Source organism: Chelmon rostratus, chromosome 21 (assembly GCF_017976325.1).
Source record: "Chelmon rostratus isolate fCheRos1 chromosome 21, fCheRos1.pri, whole genome shotgun sequence".
Taxonomy (NCBI): domain Eukaryota; kingdom Metazoa; phylum Chordata; class Actinopteri; order Chaetodontiformes; family Chaetodontidae; genus Chelmon; species Chelmon rostratus.
In genome coordinates, this window is record NC_055678.1 from 6,479,343 (window position 1) to 6,499,912 (window position 20,570).

Genomic DNA, 20,570 nt, shown 5'->3' on the forward strand with positions numbered 1-20,570 from the left:
GTGAGAAACCTTATATTACTGAATGCTGCCTATCATCTCCACTTTAGAACACTAGCTGCTTGTGTATGCCAGCTCTTATCCGAGCTGCCATCGCATTTTGGAGGTATCCATACATGTCTGTTTTCACTATTTAGCTTCTTAAATGGGATTCTGTTCCAGCACATTTTGACCTCTTCTTACCCCAATAGGACCGAGAGGAGGCACAGGGCTGTCAAAGTACATCTGTGACACTACCAGACAGATATGTTTTGTCTAAAATGTTGAATCTTAAGATATTTATTGGTTAAAGCAGTAGTTTGACATTTGGGATTTGCTTATTTCGCTTTCTTGTAAGTTTTGTAAGTAAGATGGGAACTTTGATACCACTCTCATGTCTGTCCATTAGATGTAAGGCTACAGCAAGCAGCCAGTTAGCTTAGCTTAGCATAAAGACTGGAAACAGGGGGAAACTGCTAGCCTGGCTCTGTGCAAAGGTAAAAAAGTCAGCATACAAGCACCTTTACAGTTCAGTAAGTAACACTTTACATGTTCAGTGTGCTGTGTTTCAGGGAGGGTTGTGCCTGACTGTCGCCAGACAAATTAAACAAAAATAAACAACCAAAATTAGTGAGTTTTAGGTGTTTTCCCACTTCCAGTCCAGCTTCAACAATGCCGCTAATTATATACATCATACGTGGATTTCCGACCTACAACTCTTAACTGTTCTATATTTACTGTATAAAATTGACAAATTTCCTGTCTGTCCATCTCTAGAAAGGCTGACTTGAGCATCCTGAGCGCCACTCCCGTGAGACGCCGGCCATTTGAAAGTCAATGTCTGAGCAGCACAGAGAGCTTTTGTGCGCAGCACCACAATAGAGCTCTTAAACCAATCCTGCCAGGGGGAAAGTGGAGCTGGGAGAATGCGGGGAAAGGTGATTAACCTCACCTGCGACAGTATAAAATGCCTCCTCAAGCTGTCAAGATGTTAGCTGTAGAGTCACTGGTGCTGGCAACCTGCTGAAGAGCCATGAGGATCCTCTGACATCAGACTATTCAAAGGTGTTTCTTCCCTACAGGTGAGTCTCGTCACATGATGGCATGATTTACATCAATATATGTTATATTAAATGTTCTCTCATTGCTATGGTGGAATGCTTAACTCTCTCTGCAGGATCGCAGGATGGCTTCTGTCGGTGCATTATTAATGTTGCTGCCTGTTGCATGGACGTGCTCTCCCCAGAAAGCAGGTAATATCACCGTGGAGCAAAGATTAGCTGGTACATGCATAACATCACTTGTCATATTATTTGTCAGGTTCACTGGGAGTTTGACTTGACTCTGCAAATATTGCTAAAGTCAATTTTTTTTACAAATTTGTCAGTCAGTCATTTCTAAAGTTTGTCTCTCTTATTTCAGACTACGTTATGGTGTCATGTTTCCCAAACGCCATCATTGCCAACGTGCCGGAGTGTCCTTACGGCTGGGAGATTGAACAGCTGTCCCTGGGTGGAGTCTGTTACTCTGGGATACACAGCCCAGGCTACTACCGCTTCATCATCTCAGACCTAACACCCAAAAACCACTCGTACTGTGGCACGCAGTCTGAGGTGAGACACCACAATGACTGCAGAGTCTTTGATTTATCTGCCCAGCTTCAGCCATATCTGACCTCCCCATAATGTCCCTGTTCATATGTACTGTATAACACATTTCATTCAAGGTAAGCTCAAGATGCAGTACAAGGAAATGCAGACAGCAACAGACTCCTGACAAAAATAAAGTACAAGACAATGCATCAGCAAAAAAAAAAAAGAAAAACGGCAAACAATGCAAGAAAAACAAACAGTATAACAGTCACAGTTTTCTGCATTGAGTACTTTAACTTCTAATACTTTAAGTACATTTCCCAGAGTATTTGGTTCTTTTATATAAGTAAGGATGTGACTACTTCCTGCATCATTGGGTTAATTAAGTTATTAAAAAGCACATTTTATTCTCATCTCTTCTCATGTTGATCTCCACAGTACATGCCCGGCAAAGACCCCAAGTACATCTTCTATAACTCCATCGTGTCCAACGATACTTCGCTCACAGTCAGAAACCAGCCGGTCAACTACACCTTCAGCTGCATGTACCGAGCAGCCTACCTGGTCAACAACGCAGTGTTCAGCCAAAGGTAAGCGTCCATCCCGGACACGAGGCGAACGCATTTACCGCGTGGAAGATGTGTGCATCCTAACCCAATGACTTGCAGCGTTTTTACTAAACCCTCTGCTTTTTCCAGAGTGGCTACAGTTTATGTCAACAACGGGAGTGTAGGCACTTTTAGATCACAGTTGTCTATGAATGTGTTCACGGTGAGTAGCCGCTCACAGATTCAGTTTCTCCAGTGGAAGCCTTTTGCAACATGTTTAATGCTAATTTTAGATGCGTTATTTAATGAAATGTAAAGGTAGAATTCAAAGCTCTTTGGTGCATGAGCACAACTTATTAGATGCAAACAAAAGATCAAAAAACATGATATATTTTGTAGAATTCAAAGTTCCTGTATGCCAAGGACGCTCCATATGTGATCGACACCTCAGAGATCGGCTCTGAAGTCTTCATCGGCATCGAGGCAAAAGGACTAAGTAACAGGTATATCGACACATTTTCCCGGCATTTAAAGATTGTGCTTGTATTCGTACAAATCCGTTCCATCACGGAGAAGATGCCCCAAGATTTCTAACACATCTTTTTACTATCATTCGCTGTTCCGCCTCTTAGATTCAAAGTTGTAATAAACAACTGCTGGGCCACTCCTACCCCTTACTCCACTGACAAGAAGAGGTGGAGTCTCATCATTAACAGGTACAGTGTGAAACACATCGAGCTGCTCAGCTTAAAAACATGAGTGCTGCCTTAAACATGAGTTGACTGAACAATTTGTTAAAGTCAACCGCTGGGCTCGACACGTTCGTTCATGAGTTGACTTAGCGCTTGTTAGCCTGTTAGCCTGTGGATGTTATCTCTGGCTTTTAGTGCTTGTCAATGGTATTTTGACTGAAGCGCTTTCATCATCTCCAGTTCTGCTACTGTCATGAGATAGTACATCCAGGAGCTGGTAGATTTTTATTTACTGATAAAATACACATATTTTTACATAGCATCAGCAGCTCAGCTCAGTAGATATGTCTGCAGCTTTGTGCAGCCTGCAGCTTGATATTTTGGGGGGATAATGAAGCACAACTTGCTTCACTCCCACTTGAAATCTGCATATCATGTGAGTGTATACTGCCCTCTAGTGGCTTAAAAGGTGCACTACACTCAAATACTCGAAATCCTTTATACATTTAGAGGTCTGGAGTACCGAGGCAGCATAATTCTCGAACTTTGCGGCTCTAGCTAGTCAGAAATTAAATTGTCATTATTATGAGAGGAAACAAACAGGTTTAACATGTATTAAAAGGCACGCAGCAAGTCTCCATCATGTATGTTTCCTATAAACTACAACAACGAGGGTCCCTGGAGAGTTTGCTGAATCTGCTAATGTGCTCATGTCACAAGACTTCCAGTCAGAACAGAACTAAGTTGTTCTGAAGCTTTAACATTAGCTTTAATGCTAATGCTTCCTTTAGCATGAATTAATTATCAGAGGTTAGGTTTACAGAGTAGCTGAATACGTCTCTGTGGATTCACTTTGGTTTCGTCTTCGACAGCTGCTCATCCGACAGCACCGTGACTATTTTCGAGAACGGCAAAGACAGCCGCTCCATGTTCAAGTTCAACTCTTTCCGCTTCCAGCGGCTGGAGAAAGTGTCCACGGTCTGGCTTCACTGTGAGGTCCAGGTTTGTGATGGAGAGAGGCTCATCTGCCAGCCAGTGAGTACAGCACTTATATACGATGTCAAACATTAAAGCAGCGTGACATCTCCTCACTTCTTCTATTATTTATCTGTTTCAGTGCAGCTTTTGCCCTTTAGAAATATCACACACACAGTACATTTGGCTGTACATTTACTCAAACACTGCCCTTAAGTACAATTTTGAGGTATTTGTACTTTATTTGTGTTTCCATCTTCTGCCACTCTATTCTTCTACTTAACTACATTTTAGAAAGACATTTTGTGCCTTTACATTTATTTATTTTGGTCCAAAGCATTGCACCAATGACGCACAATCCAGGCCGTAACAGCATTAGTTACAAGTTACTTTTCAGATTCATATTTTAAATAAAAAAAATTCACAAAATAAGTCTATAAATCCAAATAATAGTTAAAGGTTCAGCCAATGGTCCCCAGCCTTTATGGCTTGTGGCCTCGTCATCAGTTGTCTATTTGTTGTCTCCTTGTCATGCACCAGATGTCTGTGAGTGATTTGTTCTGATGCTTCAGATTGACGAGATAAAATTATCCAGTTTTTCACAAAAATAGTAAAGATTAGAGAAAAGTCCAAAAAACTAATTCACTCTTATGTAGATTCTTTTTGTTTTATATTCTTTCCTCTCCCACTGATCATCTCAGGACCCCTCGGACTTAATCTCCTGAACTTTTGGAGGGGCCTGACCCATAGGTTGGGGACCACTGAACTAAACTACCTAATTGGATATGAATTCATTCAAACTACTCAAAACCAGTAAAATGCTGCAGAGGCGTTGATGCATCAGTATTTAAATGAATAATGTTGATGCAGAACGAGTACTTTTACTTCTTTAAGTATTTTTTAGATGACGACACTTTTACTTAAGTAAAAGATGTGAACAGTTCTTTCACCGCTGTTTATGTGGCTCGTCTCACGCACATCCAAACGTTTACAGGATTTTTTTAATGGTTTGTCGTCTAATTTTAATCTTAATTATTCTGACTCAATCAGGGGTCTTTTGTGAAATATATCAAGGTTTTTTTTCCGGCGGGTGGAGATGTTTAAACCAGAATGGTCATAAAGGGTGGGAGGGAGGAGGTGGTATGGAGAAGAGTACAGGGGACAAATTGTGCTCCTTTGGATCCAGATGCAACCTGTGCTTCCTCCTCTTTTCTTTTCTCCAGGGTCCCTGCTCTTACAGGAGTCTGTCCTCAGAGGCAGAACCAAGCGGGGGGATCCTCACTGCTGAGTTTCACATTAGAGGTACAGCACGCATGCATGCGGCAACACCCCCTACAGATCATGTTTTTAGACCAATCCAAAATCTCTGAACACAATCTTACCGTTTGTTAGAAACTCATTAGAAAACAAGTCACAAACTGGACCACGATTGGCCGAGAAACTAGCTGCGAAGTCACATGTTGAATTCAGATTTAAAAGGTGATCGCAGAGAAACTTTCCTCCTTCAGCAGATGAAGGTGAAAACGGGCTTCAGCTGTCAAACTCTGCACGTACATCTTTCTGCACAGTGAAGCTCAAACGTCCAAGTGAAGCTACAACCAGTAAAAAACAGTTTCAGGGATCAGGAATCATTTATAAGCTTTTTGTATGATGATATATTGTCTTTGTCTCTCAACAGGTGGATCCTCCAATAATGGACACATAAAAGGTAAACAAATGTGATGCAATGATAACTGTGACTGATTTGATTCTTATTCTGTTAAGTGTTTTATACAATAATGTTAAATTATTGTACATTTCACTTCTCAACATGATGATTTGAATGTTTCAAAGCCTTCAGAAATCAAAGTCTTGTGGGAAAATACGTGATTGATTTATTTTTATCATTTTAAAATTGAGTTTAAATATATCGAAAGTAGAAATACACAAATCGGCCTATGAAATAAACACCAGGTGCTCATGTTGCAAAAACTCTCAAATTCCCAGAAAAAAACTGCAAGACTGCAAGTCGTTTGTCCGTCATGAACGTTTGCTGTGTTTTCCACCACAGGCCCTTCACTGCTCATCCTGCTGCTGGTCCTCATGAGCTCATGTTGGGATTTGGTCAATAGATCAAGACTGTAGTGAAAACATTTTCCTCCAGTCTCATTCATACATCAATAATTTCCATAAACACACACACACACACACACAGAGGTGTGTCACCCAGGACTCAGGGAGCGTATGAACACATTCCTCCCCCACGTTCACATGAATGAAGCTCTCGTTTTCTCATAAATATTATTTGTAATTAGCACATTTATTGACATTTTCATATCCTCTTGTGAATGGATTTTCTTTTCAACGTCAAATGACTTCACTGCTTTCTCCAATAAAGATTAATTGGAAAAAAAAAAGATCCCCTTGTTTTACATTACAGACCTTTAAAAATCTTCCGGGAATCCTCACAATGTGAATAAATAAATAAACCATTTTTTTAATTCAGTGCAGAAATTAAAATCAGACTCTCGACATGACAACAAAATAAACATAAATCAGATGAATAAACATACTTTCATATTTCTTCTGTTCTCATGTGTATAACAATAGTCTTAATGGATTTATTATAATATATAAATAACCATTTTGACTGCATCCAGCTGTGTTGAATCTCTGATCTGATCTCTCTGTATCTTATAAGAAAGCCTTCTTCTCTCCTCAGGCTGTACTGGGATTAGAAGCAGCGATCATTTGTTGTTTGTTGCAGCAGCACTGAATAAAAGACACATTATAAATTGCTATTAAAGTAACCCAAGGCACAGATTTTCATCGGTTTTCATACATTTAAGTGTGTTTTAAAATGGTCTGTCTGCTTGTTGACTTCCATACAAATTGCAACAAAAAGCGATTTTACAGGTGAGTTAATGGCAGGTAAGTGCAGTGTTATGTGATTGGTCTGATTCTGTGTCCCTGTGTCATTAAAATTATCTTTATTTATGCTAAAGTTATTTGTAATTTTATATCAAAACCCTTCTCTTCTCATTTGGTGTAAAAATATTAAGGATGACTCATCATGAACTCAGGGCAGGTACACGAGTTGATCCGATCAAATGTGATTCTGGACGAGTGGTGGAAAGTAACTAAGTACTCAAGTCAAATTTGAGGTACTTTACTCAAGTATTTACATTTTCTGCTACTTTATACTTCAACTTTTAGAAGCAAATGTACTTTTTTTTACTACATTTCTTCTTTTGCCTTTAGTCACTTTGCAGATCCACATTAATAAGACAAAATATAATCAACTAATACATCATGATGTGTTGTTATAGATTAAGACCATATCCCCTTTATCTAGGGGAAGATCTTAAAGTGATGTACACACTGATTAATCATTCTAATATGAGTGTAGTGAGTACTTTTTTTATTTAGGTATGAACACATGGCAGTACTTTTGGATGTAAAATTTCGATGCAGGACTTTTACTTGTAACAGAGTATTTCTACATTCTGGTTTTGCTACTTTTACTTAAAGCTATGAGAACTATTAAAATCCCTCTGGTAGCTTAACATGGCCCACTACGCCGTTTCAGATGGAAAAACATCACGTCACTGACGCTTTTATTCAAGATGCATTTACTCACTCACTCAGTAGTGCGCACAAGAAGGTGAGATAGTCTTTAAGATTTTCTATATTGTTTGAAAAAGGTAAATTATCTAGCTTTTTGTGCTGTATTGGGTGTAGTTATATGACACAGTAATGAAATGAGCTCCATTCATTCATCCATTGTTGGTCCTCTCAAAACATCATGCTTTCCGAACTGTGCACAGATTAATATTATCACAATTCCAACAGTATAGCTGCAAGAATGAACTGAAATTACATGACTGTGTTAGCGTAAACATCATTTGGTCAAATCATAGTCAAAGTGCGCTGCACAGAACAGTTTGAATTAAACTGAAAGAGCCTGTATATTCTACTTGATTAAAAGTATCATGAGTGTTGCAGTCCAGCTCCTCAGCTCATGAAGTCAGTGTTTTCTATTTTGTCTCCAAAACAAGTTGTTTTTAGCGTTTCTGCGAGACCAGATATTCCTGTTAGTTTATCCAAAAACATGGTGAGAACGTCCACTTGTTCTTTAAATGTGCACCGTAGTCATGAAGCCATCTGTCATGTGAGCTTTGGGTTTTGGGGCCTTTTTCTCAGCAGCTCTGGCCATTCCTAGTTTCTTGAGCAGAGATATCACAAACGCAGGTCAAAATACAATGCTGCTTTACACGGAGTGTGACATACACTGACTGTGCTTGACTTGATTTTGGTCTTAATCAAAAAGTGACTGTGATGTGCGTTAACTGTACCTCTGTTTGTCGTTTGAGACTGTCATCTGGTGGGCTGTGAGCAATAGCAGGAGGATTAAACCCCTGTTTGCTGAGCAGCCAGTAGGTCTTATGACACCCTTTACCCTGTCATGGACACAAACACACAATGGTCAGACACATAGGTTGTACTGCACCTATGGGTGGAAAAAACACCCATGCAGACTTTTAACTCACCTTCATTTCAATTTCCCCTCTTTCCTCCAGCTCAAATGATCCCGCCTGGACCAGAATGTCAGCTGTGCACTGAGATATGTGAATCTTCAGGGCTAAGTGCCAAACAGTTCAAAGGTACACTTCTAAGATTTTACACTTTGACACTGAAAATGTTTGTTCCAAGTCAAATTTCTGTTTGCATTTGATGAATAACAAAACTAAGAGTCCACGGCCACGCTAGCATCTCTGCGAGGCTGTACTGGGACACAGCAGTGCTTTCAGGTAAGTGCTAAAGTCAGCATGCTAACACAGGTTCTTAGTTTGGCCTGTTAGCATGCTAGCATTTGCTGATTTGCATCACACAACGTACAGAGTTGCCAATATTTGGTCATAAACCAAAAAAACATTAAAAACTTGGATTTTTAAGTGACAATGCTGCAAGAGGGAAAGTCAGGGGATCACTAAAATTATTAGAATTTATCCTCATGTTGGGCCGAACATCTCAAAAATTTCATAGCAATTGTTGCATTATATTTCACTCAAAACCACAAATGTCAACCTGGATCCAAAAAGTTATTAGGATTCATCCCCTTGGTACCAATAGACCTACAGACCGGCATCTTTACAGCTGCGTCGCTTGCTGGCTGTTTGCAGCCTTATTGAAGCACAAGTGTCCCATAACACTGGCGTCCGTGTGAAGAGAGCATCATTGTTTTCCACACACACTAATGACATTCCTTCCATTGACAATAAACACTATTGTGCATACGCTACACTCACACTTGCACAGTAAAACTGATGGTCTCAATCAATTTCCTCTGCAAAGGTGTAACTTCAGTTCACTCACGTAAGCTGTTGCTTTCCATGCGGGAGGCCATGTTCACCGTGTCACCAAAGAGACAGTAGCGAGGCATCGTGGTGCCGACCACCCCTGCAACCACCGGACCTACGAAACCCATAGCACACTGATTGTACACATGCATTTCAATGAGGTTCTTGTGCACCGTGAGTCTTGATGACAAGAGCAAAAACTGGAAATCCTGCATGCTGTTGATCACTTGTGCTCACTTATTTACTTACAGCCTTCATGGTTCCCGCTAAATATTTAGTGTACAAAAATATGAACAATTATCAAATGGAGCATGAAAAATATACATGATCAAAGGAACCTTTTAAAGGAAAAAAGGCAGCAACAAACCCAAATACTTCACCATTGAAAGAAACTGAATTGATTTAGTTGAGCTTTAGCTGTCTGTCAGTGCTGCCTCTTACCAGAGTGTATCCCAATGCGAATTGCAAGGCTCTCGGTAGGCATGTGGTGGATTCTGAAGACCTTTATGGCACTCATGAAATGCAGAGCCATCGTACAGATCTCCAAAGCGTGCTTATTGCCGTTGCTGATCGGCAGACCGCTGGCTACCATGTATGCATCTCCAATTGTTTCCACCTAGTCAAGATGACAAAGACCATTTGGAAAGTTTGGAATCGGAAGATTTTTTTCTACAAAACAGCACAATTTAGCGCAAAGAAATGCTAAATGGGAAACGTGCAATTAAATGGTAAATCTAGCCAGTTAGCTTAGCTTAGCACAAAGACTTGAAACAAGGGGAAACAGCTAGCCTGGCTCAGTCCAAAGGTAACAAAATCAGCCTACTAGCATCTCGAAAGCTCCAGATTTACGTAATACCTAAATTGTTTAACTCATACTCGTTCATGATGGGCAGTTATCTGCTGGACTGTTTCTTGGACAGTCAGTTTTACATTTCGGTTTTTGTACGAATTAAACAAGATTTAACGTGTTAATTACTGACCTTTCAAGGTGTTGACCGTCTCTTTCTGACCAACAAACAGTCCAGCATATAACTGCCCATCAAACCACAAATAGTTGATTTTACAATGTTTATTGTATGAATTAAACAAATTAGATATAACATGAATAAATTGTGAGCTTTAGAGGTGTCACCTTTGGACAGAGCCAGGCTAGTTCTATCCCCCTGTTTCCAGTCTTTGTGCTAAGCTAAGCTAACCAGCTGCTGGCTGTAACTTAATTTGTACAACACAAACATTAGAGTGCACATGAGTGCTATCAATCTAAGTATCATCAAGTAAAGTTAATGAGTGTTTTTCCCAAAATGACGAATATTCGTTTAAACAAACTTATGATCTTAAGTGATTATCAATCAAAGCACATAACACCCCCTCCAGAATCTCCCGTCCTGTACGACTTACTTTGTAGACATCGTACATCTTGATGATGTCGTCAAAGAGGCTGTAGAGGTCGTTGAGGAACGTTACCACCTCCATCGCAGAGCTGATGGAGCACATGGAGGTGAAGCCCACGATGTCAGAGAAGAAGATGGTTACTGTGTTGAAGCTTTGTGGCTCCACTGATTTCCCCGCCATCAGCTGATCTGCGATGTACCTACGATCAAATTGGTTATAAGTTGGTACTTGAATTTTAGTTGTATTTTTCAGAATTGCCACACCATAAAGGAAAAGTATAATATTGACCGTTTTGATGCTGTCACATCTGCTACCTTGGCAACATGCTGGAGAGAAGCTTGTCTGCACGGGTCTTCTCTGCTGTCAGCTGACTGGTCCTCTCCTCCACCACCTCCTCCAAGTGATTTGCATATTTCTCCAGCTTTTCCACCATATTGTCCAGTATATTTGCATGACTACAGTACAGAAAATCATGCTCACCCTCGTTAAGGTCTTTATGTTTTCTGGTTTGATGGTTAGTTTGCAGGATATCTCAAAATATCTCAGATTAAGCGAGAACAAGGAAATACTAATTCATTTTTTGATCATTTTTGGTGCAGATCCAGGAATCCACAGCCCTGGCAAAGGCTCTCTATTTTATGACAACAAGCTCTCTGGTTGTTGCTTTAAGGATTATGATCTGGAGGCCCAAATGAAACACAAGAAGAACAATTTTCTCACAGTATTTTTGGTAAGACAAAAGAAATGTGAGAGGCCTGACCTGTCTGGGCTGGTGTCCCTCAGCTGTCTCCTTATCGACCCAAATGGCGGTCGGTGGTCGGGGTTTTCGCTCCAGCAGGCCCTCAGCAGAGAGTTGAATTTCTCGTCACACAGCTGCTCACACAGCACTGGTCGCAGGGGTTCCCCTTGGAAAGGTGTCCTCAACTGCATGATAATCTCTGGAGGAAACATGTAGCAGGAAACAGGAATCATTGTGATGAAGGACTTTAGTTTGAGATGCGTTTTTGTTTTAGCTGTTTGCTTTTTTCCAAACTGAAATGAATTGGATGGATTGCCATGCAGATATTTACGGTTCTGCAACATTTATGGTCGCGCCACCATCAGGCCAAAAATTTAATTTGTCCAATAAGACATTTCTATGAGCCTCAGCTGTACTTTGTGTTTAGTGCTGACTAGCTAAATTAAGACCGTGAACATGTTAAAGGTGGAGTGAGTCACTCTGGACAACGGCCTGCTAGCTGTTCGTCTGGTTTTGTGCACGGACCCGCATGTTAAATGGGAAACAGACAGACGCTCTGCTAGCCAATCAGCAACAGGTGGCGTTCACGTTCCTGCGCAGAAGGGGAGGTAATCACTCAGTGAAGAAGGAGAGACGGCAATAGTAGCAATCTTTCTGCAGACTGACCCACCCCACCAGCATGCTAGCGCTGCGAGCATATTAGCATGCTGATGTCGAAGCATCTTTTTATTTGAGATTTTCAGTTTAATTGAGTCAAGCTTGACTGGACGCTAACTGAATGTAACAGACTGATGACCCGTCTCGATTGCGTCTTCTTCTCGGTGTTCAGTACGCCGCAGTGTTTCCAGCCTCTGCCTCTGAGTGGCGAAAGAAAACTGACGAAGGCTTTTTCTGTGCCGTGCTAACCTTTGGGTTCCAGGTTGATGTCTTGAAACGGGCTCGTCTTGGAGTTGTACATGAGTTCCCACATGATGATGGCAAAGCTGTAGATGTCACCTTTGGGCGTTCCGTGGACCGGGAGACCGACTTGTCTCAGAAGCTCGGGGGCTGTCCAGTACATCTCTACAGCACAGCCAGCCAAAGAAAAGGTAACTGAGGAACAGCCACATCGCCTCACACGTGCTACTTCTCCGTCATGATAAACATGAATGCAAACATACTGAAGATCACGAAACACCCACTGACCCTCGTAATTGACGTTTGGCGGTTGGATCATCTTGTTTTTGTTCCCGTATTTAAACTCCCACAGTCCGAAGCCAGAGAGCTTTATCTGGAGACGACTGTCCACCAGGCATGTGCTGGGCTTCAGGTTCCCGTGAAACTTCAGGTTACTTTTGTGAATGAACTCCATTCCCTGAAACACAAATGAACACAAATCAAACCTCAGCCCTGTACTATCCCTACAGCCTGTATCTGCTCTAAGGGTCCAGAACCAAATATCCGTTTTCGAAGTTTTATTCTGTACAATTCAGCTAGTTGTTGAATTGTACGTTCAGGGCTGCACTGTAGCCACCATTAACTCTCTGAGGTCTGATGAAGTGTCTCTCCGACCTCAAAATCATGTCAATAACTCGAACATGTTGCAGAAATAATGGACTCACACTGACAATGTCATAAGCAAAGGAAATCTTAAACATCCCGTCCAGCTCGATGTCTGACGCACTCAGAACATCCTGCAGAAGAAAATAACAACATCAAAGTGTGAACAACATCTCAAAGTTCAGTATTTAATCATTTATTACATTTGGATCAATATAGCAAAGATGTAATAGAGGTCAACTTTAGTACCAATGGCCTGTTTCGACCCATGTAAGCATCATTTCTAATGTTACTGTTATCAAAACTGCAAAGGATAAATAACATATTATGAGCTGACAGTCAGAAATAGTGATGAGTATGTTTAAAAAGACTTGGAGTAGATTGAATATGGCTGAAACCATTTTATTTTGGGTAAATAACACAATAATAATTTAGGCAAACAGGCATAATAATAATAACAATAATAATGATAATAATAATGTATGATATGAAGTAAACGTGTGTGTGTGTGTGTGTGTGTATACATGCAGTACACTGACCTTCAGACTGCCTTTCCTGCAGTACTGGATGACCAAACAGACGTTCGGTGGCTCAACGCAAACACCAAAGAACTGCACCAGGTTCTCATGTTTCATCTCTTTCATCTGTCTTAAAGAGTGTCAGATGGTTAGGGACACAATAGATCAATTCATGAGTCAAGTTACTCTTTTTTAGTGTAAATACAAAAAACAAAACAAAACACAGATTAACCAAAAAAAATCTAAATGTTTGGTTTGGTGCAGAAAACATGAGGAACTTTACCAAATTGAACTCCGCGATAATTGAAGGTTTCTGGAAGTTATGGCTAACGGGGCTCTTGATGTACTTGATGGCCACTTGATTTCCCTGAATGGAAATAAAAATACACATTAGGGAAAAGCACAGATCATGTCATGTGGAAACAAACTTAGCTGCAAAGAACAGTCTTATGGGAGGCTTTCCTCATGCCTGAGGAAGAAGCTAAAGGAGTGTTGAAGTTCTGGATGTTGACACGTTGGCTTTTCTACTGCAGGAAATTAACAACATGTTGGCAACCTGGAGCTTCCCATGAGCTGAACCTGTAAGACCCGTTAGGTCTTGGTTCAAGGCTCAACCTGGTCACAGAGAAGGAAACACCAGAACCAACATTGTCATTTTTATGTGCTGCTCGCACGGTGCTTATCGTTGTAACACATGTCCTGCGTTACCAGTTGTGGTGTTTGCTGTGTTTCTCCCCAAGAGGTCCTGATCTTGGATTTATTGTCCTCTCATGGTTCAGGAACTCTTTAATCTAACGTCTGGCTTTTGTCTTCAGTTTGAACGGTTACAATTGGGTGTCATTCTCAGATCAAATGACTCTGCAGTGGGAGTTTATCATCCTCAGCGCCGATCGGCTGTGATGGAAACACAATATTCATGCAGATACACTATTTTTAGCCCCTTTAGCGGACATGGACGCATAAATTTGGCCTGATATCAGACAGAACTGTCAACTTGTTGCACTTTGTTTACATTTCATCATCATAAAAGATCTAAAAAGTAACCACCATAACATTGTCTGAGGCCTCAATGTTGCTTTCTACTGTTCTCTGTTTTCCGGCTCATTGGTGATATCAAACGTGACAAAAAAAAACCAAAACAGTGGGACAGGAGTCAATCACCTGTTTTTAGCAGGTTTAAAACGCATATACACGCTGTTGAAGACGTGGTGAGTGCTTTTACCGTTTGTCTGTAATTGCCATGGTACCTGGTAAAGGCCGATGGTGGTGAAGATGTGTTCCTTCCCTGCCTTGTCCCTCAGGCCATAGCTGTTGTTGGAGAAATTGGACTGAGAGCCAGAGCTCCCGCTCTGACTGGCCGTGGTGCTCAGAGATAAACCCTGAGTTCCCTGAAGGAGACACAGACCAAGCCTGTGAACACACACACACATACTGCACATGTGCAGACGCACTTCTTATCCTTCAACACGTGCGTTTTAGTGCTCGTACCGTGGACTCCCTGATGACGGTGATGTCGCTGTAGTTGATCAGCCACCAGCAGGAGTCGTCGAGCCTGGTCTGCAGCTGTAGCTTCTGCAGAATGAGGACCCCGATGCACAAAACCGCCAGCACGCCGACGACGGGGAAGGTCACGAGCAGAGCCAGCAGGGCGATGTCTGTGTCCCATCAAGACAAAGTATGGTGGTGGTTAGCTTAGCCTGAGAGTTCGGTTCCATTAGATTTAAAATCATGTTTTATGAGTGGTAGAAAAGGAAACATAAAACTGAGATAATTGGGTATTTAGTGGTTGCATAAGAGCCAGTCTGTATTACCATTAACCAGCCATTCACAGAGTTCGTTGTTGAAACCACATTCTGGTTTATCAGAAGGGGGTCTTCCTTTGGGCCAGACCACAGAAGCAAACATGGACGTTGGCCTGAAGGGACATTTTTTATGTGATTTCCCAAAATGTTTTTTATCTCAAACTGCTGTATGGTGTTAGCGTATGAAAGCGTTCGTTACCGGACAGTTTTGGTGTGACTGTCAAAATGGAGGATGGCGACGAACTTGGTGATGTCTCCTGTATGCTGCAGGTTATAAATGGAATAGTCCAGGTTTCTCTCCCCCTCTTCATCGAAGTGGACTAGTCCGGACGCACCTGCAATGATAGGCCACCTCTTCATCAAAGTGTCTGGAAATGATGTGCCAGCCCAGCGCTTCAGTGGTCTGATGGAGGCTGCGATGAATCGGTGAAGTATATAATCTCACAGTATGCAAATATTTCTCATTTTGAGATGTCTGTGTCTGAGTTTTCTTCTATTCATCTGTGGGACAACTTTTAATCAACAAAATCGTCTCTATACGAAAACAGTGAGATCTGTGGATTAATCTGAGTAATTAGGACAGATGTCGCTGTTATAATGTTTAGATATAATTTTTCAATGCTTTGAGCACCACGAACAAAACTCAACAGCACTTTATTGGCTTGGAAGCAGGAATCTCAGAGACGGATATCTCCAAATCTGAAACTGCAGCATTTGCATGGCTAGATACCTCTACAGGTACACTGAACCACCCTTTAATGCATTTTTAAATGTTTGCACACATAATACATGTGCTACATTCATTAAAAAGAACAGCTTTGAGGTAACTCATTGTGGGAATATTTGCAAAAATGTTTATAAACTAACAAAATAAATAAACTGACCCTTTAGAATAAGTATGGTAATGAATGCATCCTGTGACAAAAATATGATGCAACCAGGCAGTGATAATGATGCAGCGTAGTGTGAAAGAGTTCTTTGCACGCTTTGCTCTGCAATACGTGTATTAAACCAACCATTAAATCGAATGCTATTTTTATTTTTCAGTCTCCGCAGCAGTTGCCGTCCATCGCGAGGGTCTTTTCCATCTTTGAGAACTTCCTTCAGTCCCATCGCATAAAGAAGCACTGCATCGTGCAGATGGGCGGAGTAAGGGCTAACCTAAAAAAAGAGAATTAAAATGAGTGGGATTCTCCATGTCAGCAGAATGAATAACTTTCAGTTCCTGTCATGGGTGCTTACCTCTCGTTCAGATGTCAGGTTGCTGTGGAATGGTTGTCCTTTCAGTCTTTCAAAAACCTGCTCAAAGAAGTCATAATACTCGTAGCCTTCGTAGGATTTCTGGCCAATGACAAAGGCCATATCAAAAGCTCTTATGGCATCTTGGTCAATCCTGCTGTTCAGGGCATATTTCCACAAGTTATCCTGCTCAGGAAAAAGATACACATGTAAGACAGCTTAGCAAAGAGAAAACAAGTTTGATCATTTGATAAGCGCCAACTTAAGGACTTACATGTACGTGATACATGACAGTAAAGTAAATACAAGTCGTCTGTTTATCTGAAATAACTGTCTGATTTCCTCTTTTTCTAGTCAGCTGGAAACATCAAAGAGCCAGCTGGAGATGGTCTTTTCAACAACATGTTGCACCAACGTTAGCTTCGTTAGCTCGCTGGCTACAGCTCGACTGTCGCGGGCTGGATATGATGAGCCTGCTTTTGTCAACTTTTACAAATCACTAAAAATCACTTGCAAAGTGAGAGTTCTGCCACCGTTTTAATAGTCGGCTGCACGTGCAGAATGTTTTTTTTTATGTCTGTCTTAAATCAGTGCCCACTGTCCACACTGACTGCAAACAGATCCCTTCCTAGCATGATTTAAGAGCAAGACGGACAACATCTACAATAAAATACTGTCTGAAGTTTAGCTGAAGCTAATATGAGCAGCTCGAGTCGGACCAATCAAGTAGGCTTATGTGTACAGCCCTGATTCCAAAGAATTTGGGACACTGTGTTTGAAGTGTTCCTGAGCCCATGTGTTAATCTCCTTTATCCAGTCATGTGATCACAAAGTGGTGAACCTCGCCATCCTCGTTTGTGTGGGAGCTATTTTTCAGACGTCATCCAGAGTTCGGATTTTACGTAAAAATGTGTATAACTGTTCGGCTTTACTCACCATACTGCCACTGACCTCAAAGTGCTGCACCAGGAAGAAAATGTAGTTGCCGTTCATTAGACCCTGCCGCTCAGCCTCCAGCAGCAGAGCCAGAGAGTCCTCTTTGTTTGTTAGCACCACGATCACTGCAGGGCAACGGGAAACATTTGATTTAGAAACAGCAAGCAAATCAGGGTTATATGTCGTACTTTCCTCACCTCTGGCGACTGTGGCGATGTACTTAATGTTGCGTTTAACGAGCTCAGGATTGCTGGTATCAAACTTGACCGCGGCAGCCAGTTTAAATTTTGCTCTGAGCGGATTCTCCACAGTTTTCCACAAAGCGTCAACTTTGTTCCAAGTGTTTGACTCCAGTCCCCCTCCAATCATCGCTACGTGACTCCACCCGAAGAACTCCAGCGTCTTCACCAGGACCTCCGAGGTCCTTTTAAGGGGGGGTACAATTTTGATGTAGGAATCATAGATTTCGCTGTTGTCCATTTTGGAGGATTGTCCCACAAAGCCGAACATGGGGATGTTCCACGTGGACGCAATGAGACCAGTGACCTGGAAGGCAGGTTCAGTTGCAGGTTACTTTCTACACCTTGAGAGTTTAGTTATTCGGCCGTTTATGTGTGAGTTTAATGTTGCCAAATTCAACCAAATTATCAAATCTCACCAGCGATGAGATTACAGAATCACCTTAAGAGGCTTAATTATCGTAGAAGCTACTCGTTTAACAGTAAAATTTAACAACAACTGTAATGATGTAATGAAATAAAGTATTTCCAGCATTGAATGGTTAACATATCAATAGGTGATGTCTTACTTGTGAACCAGTTTGAAACCTTCTGAAGATGAATCTTAAATCTCAACTTTTGAGGCAAACAAACCATCGGAAGATCGTCTGATGGGATCAAAAGCTACTAGATGACTGAAATGTCACTGAAATGTATATTTACTGACTGGATCAAGTTACATACACATAAATCACAAACCTGTTTCAATCAAGTAGTCTGTGCCATTAGTCTGTTTTTATGAATCAGAAGAGCTCAAAAAATACCCTCCAACCTGCTGTAATCATGCAAAAGTTTGGAAAGGAAGCTTGGCTATCTTTAGCCTACCCAATTGATATAAATGAGGTGGACAAAATAATAGAAACACCTGTCAAAATTCAACAGCACCACAAACTCATCATAACGTTAATTCAGCACCTCTCTGAAACAGCTCCTGAAAAAAAAGGCCTGAACATTATAGCCTTCATGAAGGGAGGATTTATTGTTTATTGTATTTGCCTGCATGAGCTTTAGCGAGGTGTACCTAACAAACTGGCAAGCTAGTGCACAGTCATTCATATGAAAACTGAAAAGAAATGGACCAAAAAGGTGAAGCACAAAAACAAGTCTAACGTACGAATGATGAGTTTCCGCGTCACTGTCACATCACATGAATCGTACCTCGGCTTCTTCCGGACACGCTGGACCAAACAGCGCAGACACATTCTCCTTCCACACCTGGTGGATGAATCCACCCAGGGACACTTTGGGACTACAGTCTGTGTCTATGAACACAAAATCCAGACTGTAGTTCCCCAGCACGGAGGGATTGGTGTTCACCTTCTCCACGGCGATCTGAATGGCCGAGCCCAGCCGCAGGGCGCTGAAGGGGAAGGACATGTTCCAGGGAGCCTGGAAGCCAATGATCAGCTTGTTAGGTTGAGACCCATTGGTGCTCATATTGATGAGGGCGGCAGCGCTTAGCAGAAGCGTGAATTGAAGCAGCAACATGTTCCTCACAGAGGAATACACCGCCCTCGACGTCACTCCCATCCTATGAGCTGCTTCGTGCTGCACGGCTTAAATACCCAACTTCCCTGGTGATGCTGGACCGTCGCTCAGGGTGGAGAAAATGCAAATATGTGGAGGAGAGTGGGAGGAACAAAGAGGCTTTGGCACTAGTGATGAGCTAGTGGGTCTGACACTAGATCATCACCATCACAGAAGCTCCCTAACTTCAGAAATATCATTTTAGTGATTGGAAGTCTTCAAAGCAATCAAGGAGGACTTCTTTTCAAAGCATTACTCTTTAGATAGATGATGATCAGATTACTGTCAGTGCATTAAGAGCTCAGCAAAAAGTGAGCAAATGGTTTAAAAAACACCTGTAGCTCTCATCTGATGTCATTAAAGGCAGATTTAGAGGGGATAATCCCTGATTAGATTTTATCAAACGTAGATCAGTAAATTCCAAAGGTGCCACACCCAGTACGCCTTTAGTTATCACTTACGTTCATAAATCCAGGGTCAAAGTTCACCACCTATCTGTGGCAGGGACACACTTCTGCTGCATGCAAACGCACACAGCTGAGGGGGGTGGGAAACGGCTTTATTTAAAGAATGTCGGTTAATTTAATTAAGAAAAACAGTCAATACAGCAAAATCCAGGTGAAGCCTGCCGTAGGTCTCTGGGGAGCGCTGTCTGCTGGTGCAGGGCTGCAGAGTCCAGATGAAGCAGGTTGAGCCTTGCTTGTCGCAGAGAGCTTCCCACACCTGTGTGCAGTTTAAGGTGCTAATGACCACAGGTGGGCATTAGTACATTAGTGGTGTTGCTGGCTTTGGATGCTTTTCCCCCAGGGGATCCCTGCTCAGCCTTGCCCCAAACCACCTCGGCTAATCCCACCAGGTAACCTTTCAAAGCTTCTCCTAATGAACCTGACCAGCTGACGTCACAAGAAAACATGTTGGGAGCCGGCAGAGCGAGTGAATACAGGACATTTGAGTGGAGAAAATGTGAAACATAATTTTTAGGTGTCTGTTAAGATGATTAGACCTGAAGAGATGATCAGGCTTTGCAAGCTTTGAGCCGAGTGTGTATATTTTAAACACACATGCATGTGAAAGTTGGATTCATAAGCAGGAAAATGACCCGAGACTCAAGTGGAAACTGAGTTGTTTTAATGTGAAAACTTACTCGTTCTTATATGACTGGTGGCTAATGTTAGCAAACGTAGCTTATTACTGAGTTTATGTTAATGCAGGCTGCACTGTATGTCACGTCTGGTTATTCAAATAGCACATACTGTACATTTTAAAGAGATGGTTGTCAGGTTTGATGTTTGTGTCCGGCTTCTCTAGTGTAGGGACTTTGAACCTGATAAACTGGAGATAAGACTGTTGACCTTTCATCAGCTGGAGCATCTTGGCCTTCCTCCGACTTTGTCTCCTTTTTTAAAGTTTCTGTCTGGATTAAAATCAAATTCATGTATTGGTTTCTCAAAGCTGGAAAAAAAAGATCTTAAGCAGCT

General features: G+C 41.6%; 2 protein-coding genes across 2 annotated transcripts; one reads left to right on the top strand and one right to left on the bottom strand.

Moving 5' to 3' along the window:
- Positions 1–1,162: 1,162 nt before the first annotated feature.
- Positions 1,163–5,907, top strand: tectb (tectorin beta). The gene is made up of 10 exons (XM_041963405.1): positions 1,163–1,229; positions 1,399–1,589; positions 2,007–2,158; positions 2,237–2,339; positions 2,516–2,619; positions 2,749–2,832; positions 3,681–3,843; positions 5,007–5,085; positions 5,462–5,491; positions 5,834–5,907. Exons 1-10 carry the CDS (start codon positions 1,163–1,165, stop codon positions 5,905–5,907), a joined length of 1,047 nt encoding a protein of 348 aa, XP_041819339.1.
- Positions 5,908–8,084: 2,177 nt separating this feature from the next.
- gucy2g (guanylate cyclase 2g) lies at positions 8,085–19,095 on the bottom strand. Its single transcript, XM_041963366.1, has 21 exons — positions 18,724–19,095; positions 17,485–17,833; positions 17,303–17,412; positions 16,355–16,537; positions 16,129–16,273; positions 15,312–15,447; positions 15,122–15,225; positions 14,799–14,965; positions 14,558–14,698; positions 13,594–13,677; positions 13,332–13,436; positions 12,855–12,926; positions 12,439–12,607; positions 12,160–12,315; positions 11,275–11,452; positions 10,829–10,969; positions 10,521–10,713; positions 9,564–9,738; positions 9,139–9,237; positions 8,313–8,404; positions 8,085–8,222 (listed from the first exon to the last, which is right to left on the bottom strand). The coding sequence occupies exons 1-21, from the start codon at positions 19,093–19,095 to the stop codon at positions 8,085–8,087; spliced, it is 3,309 nt and encodes a 1,102-aa protein (XP_041819300.1).
- Between the last annotated feature and the right edge of the window lie 1,475 nt (positions 19,096–20,570).

Bases quoted from the DNA above. Each gene is read 5' to 3' on its own strand.
- tectb (XM_041963405.1), top strand. From the start codon at position 1,163: ATGGCTTCTGTCGGTGCATTATTAATGTTGCTGCCTGTTGCATGGACG. The intron at 1,230-1,398 runs GTAATATCACCG...CTCTTATTTCAG, and splicing joins GTGCTCTCCCCAGAAAGCAG to ACTACGTTATGGTGTCATGT. The intron at 2,620-2,748 runs GTATATCGACAC...TCCGCCTCTTAG, and splicing joins GCAAAAGGACTAAGTAACAG to ATTCAAAGTTGTAATAAACA.
- gucy2g (XM_041963366.1), bottom strand. From the start codon at position 19,095: ATGGGAGTGACGTCGAGGGCGGTGTATTCCTCTGTGAGGAACATGTTG. The intron at 15,226-15,311 runs GTAACGAACGCT...ATGTCCCTTCAG, and splicing joins AGTCACACCAAAACTGTCCG to GCCAACGTCCATGTTTGCTT. The intron at 14,966-15,121 runs GTAATACAGACT...GATGGGACACAG, and splicing joins CTGTGAATGGCTGGTTAATG to ACATCGCCCTGCTGGCTCTG.